Below are 17,682 nucleotides of genomic sequence, written 5' to 3'. Positions count from 1 at the left end.
CCTGGTCGTTCTTGTGGGTGCTTTTTTTCCTACTTACTGTATACTTATATATATATTAATAATATAAATTATCATCATTATTATGATCATGAAGAACTTCACATGTGGAATAATAATAATAATAATGAAAAACGAAAAAAACAAACAAAAAAAAGAAATTGCATATGCAGATTCAAAATCAGACAGTGAGCGCACGCATTAGAAATTTTCCCACTGTGGGAGGAATGAAGGTATATCTTATCTTATCTTATCTTATTACACAACTTTCGATTCGACCGCATTGCATTTCAGCTGCATCACTGGTGTCTGTCTTGTCCTTATCCATCTTTCTTTGTTGTTAGTTTAGCGTGTTTGTTCTCCATCAATCAGCCAATCAGTGCATTTTTATCTATTTATTTTGTATTTTTTTACTCAGTAACGGATATGATTTAAAATGTAGTTAAGTACAACATTCTTAAGTAAAAGTAAATTTACAGATTTAAAAAGTAGAAGTGCCTAAAAACCTCCGACTTAATTACAGTAACGTGAGTAAATGTAATTGGTTACTTTCCACCTCTGCCTGGGACACAGTATAGGATAAGAAAAAGATTTTATAAAGATCTTATAAATATCTTATATTTAAAAGATCAATAAATGGATTAATTGTATGGCATTGAAATATTAATAAAAACTGGATTGTAGGTTCGTATTTGCATAAAAAACAGACTCCCGGACATTTTTTTTTCCAAACTTATTGTCTAATTACTGTGCAGTGTTAGATGTTGTGCTGTTCGTTACACAGCCAGTAATTACACCTAATTACATTTTACAAATGCACGAGGCTCCTTTCAGAAACCAGTGCGATCACCAGTAATCACCAGTGTTACTCAGTTAATGCGTCATGTTTCACTGTTTTTTTTCTTTGACTGCATCATCAGGTGGGAACTGAAAGGTGTGTAATTATGGAGGACAAAAATTGCTTGAATAAATAAATAAATAAACAAATAAATAAACAAATAAATAAATAAATAAACAAACAAATAAAAAAAAGAACTAACTACTGGCCATAATAATGTACACACATTTATGGCATTTATTTATGTTGCCAAAATGTTTATTATGTAGCCAAAAGTTTTTGGACACTTGACTGTAAGATTGCCGTGTGTTCCTTTTGGAACTTATACAACGCGACTCTATTTATAGAACATTTTTTTAAATACATAAAAACAAACACTAGTGCAGGTCTTCAAAGGCTATGAAGGATTTATTCTCAATATGGATTAGATTATATTATGATTTTAAGATATTAAATACATGCAAAGAAGAAGAAGATCAAGATCAACAGGAGTAATTAGAACAGGAAACTTTTATTTCATGACTTTTCTCTCTCTGGTATTGTCCTTCTAGTCCATTCTATAACAATATATGGTGCATTATATATCTGCTGACTTGTCTGATGATAGGGACATCTACAGACAGTGTCATGTGATGTATGCACAAGCAAATATGTTCATTTGGAAATTTAGTATGTGCACAAGATCTGTGAAGACTGTACTTTCTAGAGCATACTGTACCCCTATGTATACTGCCCATCTATAGAACAGAGAAAAGTGTAGATTTAGTCTTCCACACTGATCCCCATTTGCTCTTATAATAATCTACAAAGTCTTCTGGTAAGATGTTTCACTAGATTATGGAGATTTGTGGAGATACTCTCAAAGGTTGAGGGTCAGAGCTTTATAGCAGGAAGATCTTCCACGCCAACCCATGTAAAGCATATCTCCATGTAACTGTACACAGGAGCATTGATATTCTGGAACAGGTTTGGATCATGTAGTAAAGTTAAATAAAGGGAAAATCTTTGTTTAAAATGTCCTATACAGCCTCCAGTTTATGTTTGGTGAAGGATTACGCATGTGTGGGGTGAAAACACAGTCGGTGTCCGAATACTTTTGACCATATTGTGTTTGAACGCGTGCACGAATTTATTTTATTTATGCTCAGGGTTTTTTCTGGTCCACCGTATGCGTGCTCACGCGAGATTAAATAAATAAATAAATAAATAAATAAATAAATAAATAAATAAATAAAATAAGGCGCTCGTTCACGTTCCGATTCCTCTGCCCTCGCGCATGCGCAACCCTGGGCACGACATGTTCCTCCTCCTCCTCCATCATCTGCTGCTCCTGCTGCAGCCTCCGAAGATGGGGCTGTAAATACCCCTGACCTGGTTTTCCTACCCCGCTCCTTCAACCTGCTCCTTGCAGGAATCCTCGAGAAGAAGAAGATGATGTGACGTGGAGCTGTGTTTTTTTTTTTTTTAATCTTCACCACGGATCTTGGAGACAGATAGGTAAGAGCTAAGTTGTTTACAACCTCGGCACAGGTGTTGCAGAAATGAAAACACATCCAGCACTCTGCAGGTTCTTCACATGTTCTCCAGGGAGCATGTTCTCCAAGGAGATCAAATCAGTGAACATTTTTATTATTCCTAACCTAATAATAAATAAATGATGCGTGCATGTGTACTTCACAAGGTGTTTCCTGCAAAAAAGTGCATGTGGTAAGATGCCTATAAACTGCCCCCTGAGGATGGAAACTGAGGGTGGTGGATGCATTATGTAGAAGGTAATGAATAAATAATTGATGGAGAGCGCACGGGTCCACGGGACTGCGGTGTCGAATTAGATCCTCTCCATGAGCTCACCTTTACCTGTTCCCTTGTTCCCTATGCCTGCGCAGCCCGATAATGGCGAGCCCCAGGGACGTGACCACGAAGAAGATCCGCACAGAGTACATGAAGAAGTTCCGCGAGCCCAAATGGGAGACGTTCTCCAAATGCTACCAGGACTCTGTAAAGTACAGGCTGAGCCGCAGGTTGATGGAGCACACACACCGGCCGCTGTTCGGGGATGGCTGGGACAGTGGCTCGGACTCCAGCGGAAGATCCAGTCCTAAGATCAAAGGAGCGGTGGACTCCTCAAACCCGCAGCCGTCCTCCTCAGAGAGCGCCAGGACGCCGAGGGTCAACGCCGAGCAGGACACGGACAACACGGTGCACGACTCACTACCTGTAGGTAGGTACCAGGTACCTCAATCCCAGCTCACCTGTTTTTTCCAACAGTACACTGTATGGAGGAAATTGTGTAGGGACATCCGACGTTTCCTCCCAAATGTGGTTCTTTTCCAAACATGGAGGTACACCATTATATCGGATGTCTTTATATGCAGTAGTATGAAATTTCCCCTTCGTGTCATGTAGGAGACCCAAACCTGTTCTAGAACAATACTCCAGCTCCATGAAAATATGCTTTCTATGTATAATGGGTTGCAGGTCAAACCATATTGGGCTGAATCTTTGACACTGAGTGCACCCCAGGCCTCCTACATCAGTACCTGCCTTTACCTACACCCGTGTGATGGAATGCAATCACACAAATACAAATCTCCCAAAAATCTAGTGAAACATCTTCCCAGAAGAATGGGAGTTTATTATAAGAGCACGAAAAGTCTGTGTTCAAAAAGCTCATGAAAATCGTCCATAAAGTTTATTCTAGATTATCTGGCTGAATTGATATTAAAGTAGACATATTAGACGTCCTGTCCTGAACGTAACTGGGTCTAGGTCTTTAAAATAAGCCGTGTGCTCCATTGGGACTAAAGAAAAAAATCCATCCTGCAGTTTTTAAGGTGTCCAGGCATCTGCTCCTCAGTAGAGCCTTGTCCTGGTTTGTGAGAACAGTAGAGGTAATACCTGGATGCTTTAAGGTGATTTTTTGAAATGATATTGTTTATGGTGTAACAGGATGTGTTTCATTCTTCATTGTTTTAGGACAGGGGTGTCAAACTCAATTTACAGTGGGCCAAAATTAAAAACTGGGATGAAGTCGCGGGCCAAACTGAATATTTATTGAAAAATTGACTGCAATTGTGCATGTTTTCTGTCTCTCCAGATGTGTAATGTTGAACCTTTTTATATGGAAACAAACTTTAGTTTTGAATAAATATTGAATCTGGAACAACCAAAGTTTAATATTATAAACACATGAGAAATTAAATTTAAAATAAAACACATCAGTGGTATTCGTTTCTTATTATGTCTCTCTCTCTCTCTCTCTCTCTCTCTCTCTCTCTCTATAGCCTTTTAAATTCCTTAATAATGTAAATCTTTTTTTTCACAGGCCAACAACAAAACAACCTAAATTAATAATAATATTCTTCAATTAAAAAAGCAATCTTTCAACCGTTACCAGTTTATGCCTTGGAGTAGGAAAAGTGCATAAAGACAACATTAATTCAAGCTCAGTTTACTACACTCTGATTTACTCTGATTGGTTGAAGCCAGATACCTGCATCATGTCTGGGGTTAGGGACTGAGCTGAGCAAATCCTCAGGATAGAGTAAAGATGTTCATCAGTGAGACTCCTGAGTGGTGTTTTGATTATTTTCATTAAAGAGATCAGTTACACACACAGATATGTGCTGGTGAACACAGAGAGTGTTTGAGCAGCTTGGGCACGGAGTTGGTGCAGTGTGTCGGGGAGGAAACATGGAAACTGTGCAGCACACACAGAGTCGTACTTTAACTTGAGCGTGTCTCTACACTGGAGTTCAATCAGCTCCATTTGGAGGTTGGTTGATGCGCTTTCCACATCAACCACAAACGGATTACTGAGCAGTTCAAATCTGCATTTCTGGGCTTTAAAGACGGCAAATCACCGGGTAAATTCAGCGCTTTTCAGAGAATTCAGAGTTTTTCAGCGGTCTCGACTGACCAACACGCTAACAAAGCATTTTGGGATTTGTAGTATTAGCGGTGTATGCACTATATACTGTCGGGCCAGCTCTAATACACATTTGATATGATCTTGCGGGCCAAATATAATTATTAGTTATAGTTATATAATTATAGTTTGACACCCCTGTTTTAGGAAGAAGGAAAGAATACAATTCCTGATATTTCCCTTCATTTTTTTTGACAAACTGAATGAATTTGGTAAAAAAAAAAAAAACCTGAAATAAACTACTTGTCTTCTGCTAAACCTCAGAGAACGGGTACCACCACGTCACAGCTAACGGTCCATCAGAGCTTCTGGTGAGACAGAGACACCGAGCTCCTCGGTCCAAACCCAGTTTCCCTCAGCTTGAGCCTGACACGGACGAGTCCACCGACTCCACGCTGAGAAAACCGACCCGAGCCAAGAGCCAGCCACCGGCCGGCGCTACAGAGAGGACCTCCAACCGCGATAACAGACGCCCAAATATCCGCTATGACTGGGCCGAGAGGAGCATGGAAGCCAGGGAACGGAGGAGGCTCAACATGAAAGGCTCAGCATCTGCTGGAGAGGTGAGTATAACAAGCTCTCAAGCTTGGAACTGTTTTTTTTTTTTACCAGATAAAAGGTTGAGAATTAAGATAAGATAAGATATACCTTTATTAGTCCTAAAGCAGGGAAATCTCTGTGTTACAGCAGCAAAGAAATGTGAAAGTATATAAAAAGTAGAGATACAGTGGGGCAAAAAAGTATTTAGTCAGCCACCAATTGTGCAAGTTCTCCCACTTAAAAAGATGAGAGAGGCCTGTAATTTTCATCATAGGTACACTTCAACTATGAGAGTTCCAAAAGAAATCCAGAAAATCACATTGTCTGAATTTATTTGCAAATTATGGTGGAAAATAAGTATTTAATCAATAACAAAAGTTAATCTCAATACTTTGTTGTATACCCTTTGTTGGCAATGACAGAGATCAAACGTTTTCTGTAAGTCTCCAGAAGGTTTTTACACACTGTTGCCGATAGTTCGGCCCATTCCTCCATGCAGATCTCCTCTAGAGCAGTGATGTTTTGGGGCTGTCGCTGGCCAACACGGATTTTTAACCCCCCTCTAATGATTTTCTATGGGGTTGAGACCTGGAGACTGGCTAGGCCACTCCAGGACCTTTTTATGAAGCCACTTCTTCATTGCCCACTCTTTCAAGACCCAGCCACGTTTTATCTTTAATGCCCTTGCTGATGGAAGGAGGTTTTCACTCAAAATCTCACGATACATGGCCCCATTCATTCTTTCCTTTACACGGATCAGGTGTCTTGGTCCCTTTGCAGAAAATCAGCCCCAAAGCATGATGTTTCCACCCCCATGCTTCACAGTAGGTATGGTGTTCTTTGGATGCAACTTAGCATTCTTTCTCCACCAAATACCAAAAAGTTCTATTTTGATTTCATCTGACCATATGACATACTCCCAATCCTCTTCTGGATCATCCAAATGCTCTCTAGCAAACCTCAGATGGGCCCGGACATGTACTGGCTTAAGCAGGGGGACACGTCTGGCACTGCAGGATTTGAGTCCCTGGCGCCGTAGTGTGTTACTGATGGTAGCCTTTGGTAGCCAGAAATCTTGCTTTTTTGTTGGTGACCAAATACTAATTTTCCACCATAATTTGCTAATAAATTCTTTAAAAATCAGACAATGTGATTTTTTGGATTTTTTTTCTCATTTTGTCTCATAAGTGTACCTATGATGAAAATTACAGGCCTCTCCTATCTTTTTAAGTGGGAGAACTTGCACAATTGGTGGCTGACTTTATACTTTTTACTTTATACTGCCCCACTGTATATGAAAAGGGATTAAAGACCCAATGACGTTTCAGAGGAAACGTAAATTCACAAGCACCGCCCCGTGTCTGAATCACTTCTGAGGTGAAGGGTCACTTTACAAAGTTCAAGAGGTACCACATGTACTGGATATCGCAGTTCTACGCGCCAGACGTTTCTGAATTATTCAGCACGACTTGGGTATCTAAGGTGTTCCAATCACCTAATTAGTACAACGTAAAGAAGTTTCACCTGCGGCTGCAGAAAGTTCTGTCTAGAGCTGCACAGGATTCTGGGTATTGTGGATCAGATGCAATATTTGTACACAGTAGGGATGGTAAGATTCATACTTTTATTTTTTAGAAAGTAAATAATAATTGATACTGTATGTAGACTGATTTCTCCTCGCTAAACTGTTTCTCTCAGCACCACGGCAGCTACGTGAACATGACGTATCACAACACTATGGAGACCGAGGCGTGTCCTGAGAGTCACATAGAATACAGATTAACATGGCAGAGGTAGAGCTGTAGGGGGCATGAAAAGGCCATGCGTTAGAAGTCAGAAGGCACTTAAATAAATTGATGATTTGCTGACTGTCTGAACCAAAGAAATAAAAGTGAACTATAAGTACCGTATTGAATTGCCTAGCATCGTATTTTTTCCCATTAAACCACGTGTTGAATTGTATCATATCGAATCAATAGCTGCTTTATGTGCATCTTTAATGTAACGCATCGGCCTCAGTTTATAGAGATGCACATCTCTAATACGTACATACAATGCTGCTGCAGATATACACAAGTTTACATAATCAATACTCAAATAGAGTACAGAGGAAGTGGTATCTCAGTGGTTAAAGCATTGGATTTTGAGGGTTTATTATAAACCGAAAGTGTGAGCAAACAGCGTATATTTTACAACGAGACACTTAATGAAAGTCTTTTAAATAGCCTCTGTGAGTGTGTGTGTGTGGTTTGATTGCTGTAGTCCAGAGTAATTCTGGGAGAACTAAGATACCGTAAACATCTGGCGAATCTGGCCAGAACAGCACCAGGTAGCAGCATTAGTCTCAAAACCTGGTGATACCACCTTAAAGAAGTCACTGCATATAAAATTAAATACCAGTTGAATGAGTTTATGTTTGTTTCTTGTTCCTGCTCAGATCCACTTGGACGACGTCACGGTGCAGACGCGGCGTGATTCTGAAAAATGTGGAAAGGTTTCGGAGCGCCGGCGAGCGAGATCGGCTGATCTGGAGAAGTTGCAAGGGTCTGAGCTTTCTACAGCGGATGATCGCTGGACTACTGAGTACATGCGCTGTTTCTCGGCTAGAATGAGGTAAAAAAACGAACAAAAAAAAAAACGGAGTAAAATTGCATGAACAACTATAGAATTTAAATAGACGGATTCATGACTGACATGACAAAGGATTTTTATGTTTCAGCTGTTGCCTCAATCATGGTCCAGACCACGATGACTCGAAAAGGCTTCCGTTGTACATATAGCCTGAAACTCAGGACACATAACGCTTTGTTGTGTTATAAACATTGCGTCTCGAACATCGACTTTCACTGCCCACGTTCACACAGAGGAATTGAGGAAAAGGACAGTTCGAATACCCACAGGAGTTCTTGATCCAACCTTCGATGAGCAGGGTGTGTATTTAAAACAGATCTGTGTGGAAAGATTTGTTCAAACGACAACATATGATAACAGATTTGCTCCTTTACTACGACCTCTGGTTTGCTCTGTTAGCTTTGCTAGCAGGAACCTGATAAAGAAACAAATTCCTGTGGCAAAACCTGGACACTTCTAACGCTACAGTCCCTTACACAGCATGTCTCAAAAAGGAACAAGAACATTTATCTTGGATGGAAGTCTATTCTTGGCTTTTGTTTAAGAATGAAACGGGTGAAGAGGATATCACAGGTTACACGTCTAGATCTCAAACCAGCATCAGGGAACATTTTAAAAGCTTTCATTTGACCAAAACGTAACCTAAAGTTTTTTAATAATATTCCTTTTATAAAGATCTGTAAGTTTGTATGTCTCTAGTGATCATTTTCAAAAATCTGAATCTGAACACTTTATTGACCCCTTAGGGAAATTGTTTGTTTGCAGTAGTTCACAGTAAAAGATCAAAGATTAAAGTAAAAGAAAAAGAGAAAAAACATATATTAAAAATAATTTTATATAATATATTTTATTAAAATGTTGACTAGAAGTGGGACAGTAACGTTACACTTCTGATACTCTAATCAGCTTATATTCGTGACTCGCCATGTTTTATCGCTAACCAGGAAAAAAGAAAGAAAATTCCCACATCCAATAATTTCACTATTCCGATTATTATTTAAAAAAGTCTTGTGATTGTTTGTGGTTTGTCCAAACCTCTAGCGTGTTGTGTATCGGTGGATTATTCAATAGCAACACAAAGTAAAGCACTGAGTAGATCAGAATTGAGATCTGTGTGACCGAAACGAGTTTGTTGAATGCATGAAGTGATTTCATTTTCCTCATGTGATTTCATTTAAGTTGTTCTGAATGTTTTAAAACAGCAACTCTCTGTTGTAATGTTTGTGTCAGGCAGCATCGGGGAGTGTGTTTGTGATGCAGGGTTGCGTTAAACTTTAAATTAATTTTGTGAAATTGAAATGAAATATAAATTTTTAAAAAGTGTTATGTTTAAAAGACACATAATGGATTGTAGTTGTATCAGGGCATAGCCAGCGTACTGCACATGGGGTTTTTTTTTGGCTAGCAAGGCAGTTTTGAACACCAGGTTTTAGGTTAACTAGCTATCTCACTAGCTACTAGCATTCAAAGGAAGCATTTATGTAATGCAAAATAAGATTTCCAAATGATTATTAGCCACTGTAGCCAGTAAATGTTACTTAGTTTAATAAGTAAGACAATCTGTTGTTGGAAAATGGAAAATAATTGAGGTATAGGATGTTCCAAAAAATTGCAATCTTGGAGTCAGTTGTCCACAAGATATTTTTTGAAACATCCTATTCCTCATTTATTTTGTATTTTCTCTTATAATAACTTGAACTTATTTGGGAAGATGTTTCACTGTATTTTGTGTTGATTTGTGTGAGACTTCATTCAGCCACAAGTGTGTTAGTAAAGTAAGGTACAGATGTAGGTGAGGTGAGGAGACCTGAAATGCAGTCAGCATGAAAAATTAAAGCTCTATAACAGGAGATTTTCCACATCTTCTAACCCATATAAAGTGTATCTTCATGGAGCTGGTTTTGTGCACAGGGGCATTATCATGCTGAAACAGTATTGGGTCTCCAAATGAAGTCAAATGATAGGAAAATATCATGCTGCATCCAAAGACATCCTGTAAAATTTTCCACCAAAATTTGTGGTAAAAGTTTGGTATATGCCTGAAAAATCCTGTCTGGCAAAATGACTCAGGTTTTATTCTTCATTCGTTTTCTCTTTCCTTCTTTTTTTGGACCTTCCTACGCCCCCCTCTGCCTGGTTACGCCCCTGCAAATGGATTTAGTTTTTTCATAGGATTGTTAAATAGATCTATTATTTTGTACGTGTGGTTCAAAACGTAAATGACGACTTATTTGATGGCATGGCGATGGTTGTGAAGGTGTTCATGCCACATTGGGCTTCATGTGGTGTTAGACGAAGGAATAGGCAGCTTTACTCTCATTAGTGATGCATGCTGCAACATGATATTATGATATTAGTGTTAAAGTACACAGTGGAATAGGCAAAATGAACCTTGCATTAATATACAATTTTATATATATATATATATATATATATATATATATATATATATATATATATATATATATATATATATATATATATATATATATGGTGTCAAAGGACCCATGAGCCACGACTGAGATGGAGCTTTATGATGCTGAGCAGTATGGCGGGATTGAACCTAAAGCTGTGTGAATAATGAGGGAAATAACGTTTAAGATCAAGATCAAATCAGGTGTTTTCAATTTGAAATTTGTTTTGAAATGATATTGTAAAGTTACTAATAAATTAAATGTAAGGATGGGCAATATGATATAATATTGATATTATGATCCTTTTTGCTCATATCAATATTATATCATATTGCCCATCCATACATACTACACTAATTCATATGCATCAGGACATCTTTCTTTTTCATCATCATCTTATTTTCTCTTTTTTATCTGGTTTGTATTTAAAGTTTGCTTGTTTGAGGTTCGGTTTTTTTTTGTGCTTGAAAAAAATAATTAAACGAATACTACACCTAAATTGAATACTATAAAAAAATGACTATATTGAGAATGTAATTTATATTATCGATGAAATGTATTCTTACGATCGACATGTTGATTTTGCAACGAAGTTTACACTTTTAAACATTGTATTGTATTGATGAAAAATGATACAAAGCAAGATCTATTTTTGTCTGGGAATAAACTCGCTTTGGAGCGTTGGCATTATTAAAAATCATGTGCAAGCAACTTTATGTTGTTGGTTTGTTTTTAACGTACATTTATCATGGGAGCCCAGATGTGTGGAGAGCAGGGGTCTTCAAACTTTTGTGCACTATGGACCATTCATTTACTTATTAAACAATTTACATGAAAGTGTCTGTTTAAAGTGTGGGAAAAAGAGTATTTTATTTTTCAGATGCATGCATGTTCTATTTGTTTATATTCTACAAACTAGATAATGTGAAAAAGCACACAAGAATTGGACAGTGATTGAGAGGAAGAAAGTTCTGTGGAGGGGAAGGTTGGAGAATTATTCCATAATCCAACACCATGAAATCCCGTGCAGACTGCAGCTCATTGGAACCGACTTCACCATACAAGACGAGGAGCCGTATGAAGTGTATGTCCGAGCTCTGTAAGCGTTACACTTTTGCCCTAGAGCTTGGCGTATCTTCCTGCCTCCTGCAAAACCCCATTGCTGCCAACCAGTCTCTCTATGAGAAGACAAACAGTTCCTCAGCTCCTCATCTGTCATTAACTGCAAGACATTGGTATAAAACAAGTTTTAAAAAAAAAAAAAAAAAAACACATAAAACAAGACTTGGGTACAGTGTACTGTTACACCTTTAAAATTTTACCATAGTACTTTCCAAATAGTAAGTGAAAATGTAAAGCGTTAAAGATAAACAAATATGCATACATATTTCATACCATTGTAGATACCATTTTATAAAGATTTTCTATGATAAAATACACGGAATTAAGGATACAAACTTCATATTTATCCATAAGTATAAAAGTAAAACTGACTGATTCTCCCACACCTGCTTTATAACCTGCTTGGTTTCAGATGGCATTGCCCATAAGTAGTGTAGTGTAAAACTAGTGCTCACTTATCAGTATCCATCAACTGTTATACTCTCATATTCCTCTTTTTGTTCAGTGTACAAAAGTGTGAATAATCTGCACTGCATTCATGAATGCTGATTACCTTATCATAAATCATTTTATTTATGGTGGACTCAGGAACATTTCTCTCCCTCAGGAAGCTGAAAAGGTCGTCCATCCTGTAATAGTACATTAACAAGAGTCCAGTAAATACACAAGCTGTGTGTATACAGTGATGCAGTATGTAGTTGTACTAATATTGAAAAGTCACAACAATCAGTTCTTGTTCACTCTGATACCATACACATTCATTTCACATTACGTTACACAATCACAATCTGCTGAATAGTTTGGATTTCATGTTTTACCTTGCTACATTTTAAATGCAGTAAAACGGGGAGACATTAACGTTAGACAGGCCTGTATCACACCTGATGATGTGATGGTCATGTTTTATTGGCCCTTTTCATTTCAAACCTGGTTTGTGTTTACAGAGCAGACGCAGCCTTTGTAGTCTGAACTCCTGTCTGCCATGTACACATGAAGCATCGTGACATTATAGCAGGAGCAGAACTGATTGTTCCAGATACCGCTTGTTGTTAAAATAAATGTGAGAAATGACTCCTGGATTGCGAAACATTGAGTCAGATTTACGAGAAATAACATCAGATTTGGCCCAAACTTGTGTACTGTTGGTATGTCGGTTCTAAAACACCTGTTATCAGTGAGTGTTAATCCACATCAAATCGGTAACAAAGTTAATGCGCTCGCACACCGATTTAAGGTGTCACCATGGAAACCCAAAAGGAAAAAAAAAAAAAAAAAAAAACAGTTCGCTGGGCAAAAACAGTAAATGTGTGACTTTATAAAATTAAAAATAGGATGTTTTCCTTATTCATTATGATGCAAAATTATGTTGGGCATGTTGCAAATTAGACAAGCAAAACTTTTTGGGCTCCACAAATTTCTTATTACTGTAGGAGTGTAAATAATTGGCTACTAATGTGTGTATATATACAGTGGCGTGTTACGCGGCGGATATGGAGGCGGAAGCCGGAATATAAGCAAACGTGTTTATTAAAAAAAAAAAAGGCAGAGCCAACACAAAATACCCACAGAGATCGGGATAATCCGGAAAAAGCCAGTCCGTAAATAATATCCACGGTGCGTTATGGAGGAAGCGCGGCGCGGAGGCAGCGACGGAGAAGCGTTGGTAGTCCGAGGTGCGCTGGGGAAGGTAAATGCTGCCGTGGAGAGCGCGAGGAGTCCGGGAGGGAGCCGCATACCACCATGACCGTGCATAGACACACATGAACATACAATAACGGACCAAGAGTGTAGGTGAAGTGGGGTTTTAATAGGCGGTGTGATGAGCGATTGAAATGCGTCTCAGCTGTTCTCAGTGAAGCCCGATTGCGATGAGCTCAATGTGGGCGGGGCACGCATGAGCGAAGGAGCAGGGCTTTCCCTGAAGCACCAAGGTATGACAGCCACCGAAGGGGGCGTGGCAGGGGGATTCCTGACAGGTGTGACATAAGGTACATTGCTTATTTATTATTTTTTTGCATGTTTGTCACACTTTAAGGTTTGTCATCAAACTAAATTAAATATTAGTAAAATATAACACAATTGAACACAACATACAGTTTTTAAATTAAGGTTTTTACTATTGAGGGAAAACAAAATCCAAAACTACATGGCCCTGTGTGAAAAAGTGTTTGCCCCCTAAACCTAATAACTGGTTGGGCCACCTTTAGCAGCAACAACAGCAATCAAGCGTTTGCATTATTTACAAATGGCAAAAGCTTGGTGACTTTAATATTCATTTTAATAATCAGGAAGACTCTTTAAGAACAGCAGTTGTGTCCATTCTAGATTCAGAAGGAATTATTCTGAATGTAATTGGACCCACTCATAGAGGTGACACACTTTTAATTATTAAATTAACTTTTAATTAATACTAACTTTTAGATTAGATATAAGAAATGAAGTCATATTTCCACAGTCTGAAGTTACCTTATCTCTTTTAAAATCTGCCTCAGTCATAGTGTAAGTAGCTCGCCACGTTACTGTGTTAAGCGCAAGTTCATGTGAACTACAGCAGCGAGTTTTAGTGCACCTTAAAACTGACCACTCGAAAATTAGAACGTAAATGGCATTCAACTAAACTGACAGTATTTTAAACAGCATGGACAAAGAGCCTCCTGAGTTATAGAACAGCTCTTAGTGCTGCTGATCAGCATATTTCTTTACCCTCATAGAAAATAACAAGCATAAGCCTAGATTTTTATTCACCACTGTAGCAAAATTAACAGGAAATAAAGTTTTCTAGATCCCTTTCCTACAAGTTTCTTAAAATTATAATCACAGAAGCACTTAAACCTGTTTTTTTTTGTGTAAAATAAAAAAATAAACCTTATTTGTGTAAAAAATAAAAAACTCTTCCATTAGCACTGGATATGTACCTAAAACTTTTTTTTTACTTTTGTACCTAAAAATGTCCCCTCTTTAAAATGATTAAACACACACACACACACACACACACACACACACACACACACACACACACACATCTAATAGTTTGTCTACTTTGTGACTTTAAACTGTAAATCTATTTGATAATAATGTTTAAAAGATTGCTTTATTTCTTTGTCTTTTTGAAAGACTTGTTTGCCCTTCTTTTAATATGAGTTACATGGTGTTGACGTATGGAAAAGAAGCCATGTTGGTAAGGCATTGGTTTACCGATCAGCAGTTACCCATGAGGTTGTGGGTTCAAACCCTGGCAAATTTTTGCATGCAAATCCGGGATAGGATAGCTCAGTGGGTAAGGCATTGGTTTATCGATCAGCAGTTACCCATGAGGTTGTGGGTTCAAACCCTGGCAAATTTTTGCATGCAAATCCGGGATAGGATAGCTCAGTGGGTAAGGCATTGGTTTATCGATCAGCAGTTACCCTTGAGGTTGTGGATTCAAACCCTGGCACAGCCAATTAATTTTTTTTTTTTATATAAATCTAATAGTTTATCTACTTTGTGATATTAAACTGTAAATCTATTTGATAATTAAAAAGACCTGTTTAAAAGATTGCTTTCTTTCTTTGTCTTTCTTTGAAAGACCTGTTTGGCCTTCTTTTAATATGAGTTACATGGTGTTAAAGTATGGAAAAGAAGCCATGTTGGTTCATTAGGCTTATTGACTGCTTGCACAAACAGGAGAGGATAACTCAATCGGTTAAGGCATTGGTTTATCTATCAACAGATCCCCACAAGGTTGTGGGTTCAGCCACAGCCAAGGTAACAATTTAATTTCTTTTTTTAAATCTAATAGTTTATCTACTTTGTGATATTAAATTGTAAATCTATTTGTTAATTAAAAATACCTGTTTAAAAGATTGCTTTATTTCTTTGTCTTTTTTTGAAAGACTTGTTTGGCCTTCTTTTAATATGAGTTACATGGTGTTGAAGTATGGAAAAGAAGCCATGTTGGTTCATTAGGCTTATTGACTGCTTGGTCAACTGCGAGTTGATAGCTCAGTGGGTATAGTTCTGGTTTACCGATCAGCACGTTCTCGCAAGGTTGTGTGTTCAAACTTTGGCACAGCCAATGAAAATTTTTCTTTTTTTTTATAAATCTAATAGTTTATCTACTTTGTGACAATAAACTGTAAATCTATTTGATAATTAAAAAGACCTGTTTAAAAGATTGCTTTATTTCTTTGTCTTTTTTGAAATACTTGTTTGGCCTTCTTTTAATGAGTTTCATGGTGTTGAAGTATGGAAAAGAACCCATGTTGGTTCGTTAGGCTTTTTGACTGCTTGCAAAATTAGGATAGGATAGCTCAGTTGGTAAGGCATTGGTTTACCGATCAGCAGTTACCCAGGAGGTTGTGGGTTCAAGCCCTGGCACAGCCAATGAAATGTTTTTTGTTTAATATATTAATCTAATAGTTTATCTACTTTGTGATATTAAACTGTAAATCTATTTGATCATTAAAAAGACCTGTTTAAAAGATTGCTTTATTTCTTTGTCTTTTTTTGAAAGACTTGTTTGGCCTTCTTTTAATATGAGTTACATGGTGTTGAAGTATGGAAAAGAAGCCATGTTGGTTCATTAGGCTTATTGACTGCTTGCACCAAGGGGACAGGATAGCTTAATAGGTTAAGGCAATAGTTAATCTATCAGCAGGGTCCCCACAAGGTTGTGGGTTCAAACCCTGCCATGGCCAAGGTAACAATTAAATTTCTTTTTTTTAAATCTAATAGTTTGTCTACTTTGTGACATTAAACTGTAAATCTATTTGATAATTAAAAAGACCTGTTTAAAAGATTGCTTTCTTTCTTTGTCTTTTTGAAACACTTCTTTGGCCTTCTTTTAATATGAGTTACATGGCGTTGAAGTATGGAAAAGAAGCCATGTTGGTTCATTAGGCTTACTGACTTAACTGTGAGGTGATAGCTCAGTGGGTATAGCACTGGTTTACCGATCAGCACGTCCCCACAAGTTTGTGGGTTCAAACCCTGGTACAGCCAATGAAATTTTTTTTTATATCTTTTAAACAGGTCTTTTTAATTATCAAATAGATTTACAGTCTAATATCACAAAGTACATAAACTATTAGATTTAAAACAAGAAATTAAACTGTTATCTTGGCTGTGGCAGGGTTTGAACCCACAACCTTGTGGGGACCTGCTGAAAGACAAACCAATGCCTTAACCAATTGAGTTATCCTCTCCCGTTGGTGCAAGCAGTCAATAAGCCTAATGAACCAACATTGATTCCTTTCCATACTTCAACACCATGTAACTCATTAAAAGAAGGCCAAACAAGTCTTTCAAAAAAGACAAAGAAATAAAGCAATGTTTTAAACAGGTATTTTTTTTTATTATCAAATAGATTTACAGTCTAATATCACAAAGTAGATAAACTATTAGATTTAAAAAAATAACTTAAATTGTTACCTTGGCTGTGGCAGGGTTTGAACCAACAACCTTGTGGGGACCTGCTGATAGATAAACCAATGCCTAAAACAATTGAGCTATCCTCTCCAGTTTGTGCAAGCAGTAAATAATCCTAATGAACCAACATGGCTTCTTTTCGATACTTCAACACCATTTAACTCATATTAAAAGAAGGCCTTCAACATTTTCACATGATGATCATACAGTTTTTAAAGATCAAACACTTACACAATCTCCTTCAACTGGATTGTTCCAGTTACGAGGGGGTCGTGGAAATGATCCCACTAGATAGGAATTATTCTACCAAATGTGTCGTTCATTAGACCGTGTTTTTACCAAAATGTCAATTGATGGCTCACGGTTACAGACAGTTCCTTAGGAATTGTGGGCACAAAGAAAACGTGGGTTTAATTAAAGATCACTGGTTCATATTATGCCAAAATCTGATTACCACAAGTGCAAAACTTAATATCCACTTAATATCAGACCGTCCTCTGTTTTGTCTGTCGCCCACAAACAGGTGAAGGAGGCGCTTCCTGGACCAGGCGCAGGCGCCTCTACATAACCTGAAATCGGGAGACCGGGTGAAGTGAAGTGGTGAAGTACTTCAGAAGAAAGAGCGGGAACACCAAACGGTGGCTGGGACCTTTCCAGGTGCTCCTGACAACTCAGACTGCTGTGAATGTCGCAGAGAGAGCCACGTGGATTCACGCCAGCCAGTGCAAACGAGTGCCAGACTCAGAACAGGGGTTGATGGGAGACGGGGAAAGTGAGAACACTTCACATAGGAACTCTGGTGT

General features: G+C 37.9%; 1 protein-coding gene and 1 long non-coding RNA gene across 3 annotated transcripts; one reads left to right on the top strand and one right to left on the bottom strand.

The window, feature by feature from the left end:
- Nucleotides 1–2,139: 2,139 nt before the first annotated feature.
- ccsapa (centriole, cilia and spindle-associated protein a) lies at nucleotides 2,140–9,041 on the top strand. 2 transcript variants are annotated; one of them, XM_046838117.1, is made up of 5 exons: nucleotides 2,140–2,332; nucleotides 2,722–3,056; nucleotides 5,028–5,326; nucleotides 7,741–7,916; nucleotides 8,023–9,041. In XM_046838117.1, the coding sequence occupies exons 2-5, from the start codon at nucleotides 2,729–2,731 to the stop codon at nucleotides 8,081–8,083; spliced, it is 864 nt and encodes a 287-aa protein (XP_046694073.1). In that variant the 5' UTR covers nucleotides 2,140–2,332; nucleotides 2,722–2,728; the 3' UTR covers nucleotides 8,084–9,041. The 2 variants fall into 2 exon arrangements, with proteins under 2 accessions (XP_046694073.1, XP_046694074.1); XM_046838118.1 differs by lacking the exon at nucleotides 2,140–2,332 and adding an exon at nucleotides 2,361–2,607.
- Nucleotides 9,042–11,192: 2,151 nt separating this feature from the next.
- Nucleotides 11,193–13,264, bottom strand: LOC124378455. Its single transcript, XR_006924213.1, has 3 exons — nucleotides 13,037–13,264; nucleotides 12,024–12,099; nucleotides 11,193–11,570 (listed from the first exon to the last, which is right to left on the bottom strand). It is a non-coding gene; the product is annotated as an uncharacterized LOC124378455 (long non-coding RNA).
- Between the last annotated feature and the right edge of the window lie 4,418 nt (nucleotides 13,265–17,682).

Source organism: Silurus meridionalis, chromosome 24, assembly GCF_014805685.1.
Source record: "Silurus meridionalis isolate SWU-2019-XX chromosome 24, ASM1480568v1, whole genome shotgun sequence".
NCBI lineage: Eukaryota > Metazoa > Chordata > Actinopteri > Siluriformes > Siluridae > Silurus > Silurus meridionalis.
The sequence above is the reverse complement of the archived record's forward strand: the minus strand, read 5'-3'. Positions and strand labels throughout refer to the sequence as shown.

Coding starts and splice junctions, on each gene's coding strand:
- ccsapa (XM_046838117.1), top strand. CDS start 2,729: ATGGCGAGCCCCAGGGACGTGACCACGAAGAAGATCCGCACAGAGTAC. Junction 5,327..7,740: donor GCTCAGCATCTGCTGGAGAG/GTGAGTATAACA, acceptor GTTCCTGCTCAG/ATCCACTTGGACGACGTCAC. Junction 7,917..8,022: donor TGTTTCTCGGCTAGAATGAG/GTAAAAAAACGA, acceptor TTTATGTTTCAG/CTGTTGCCTCAATCATGGTC.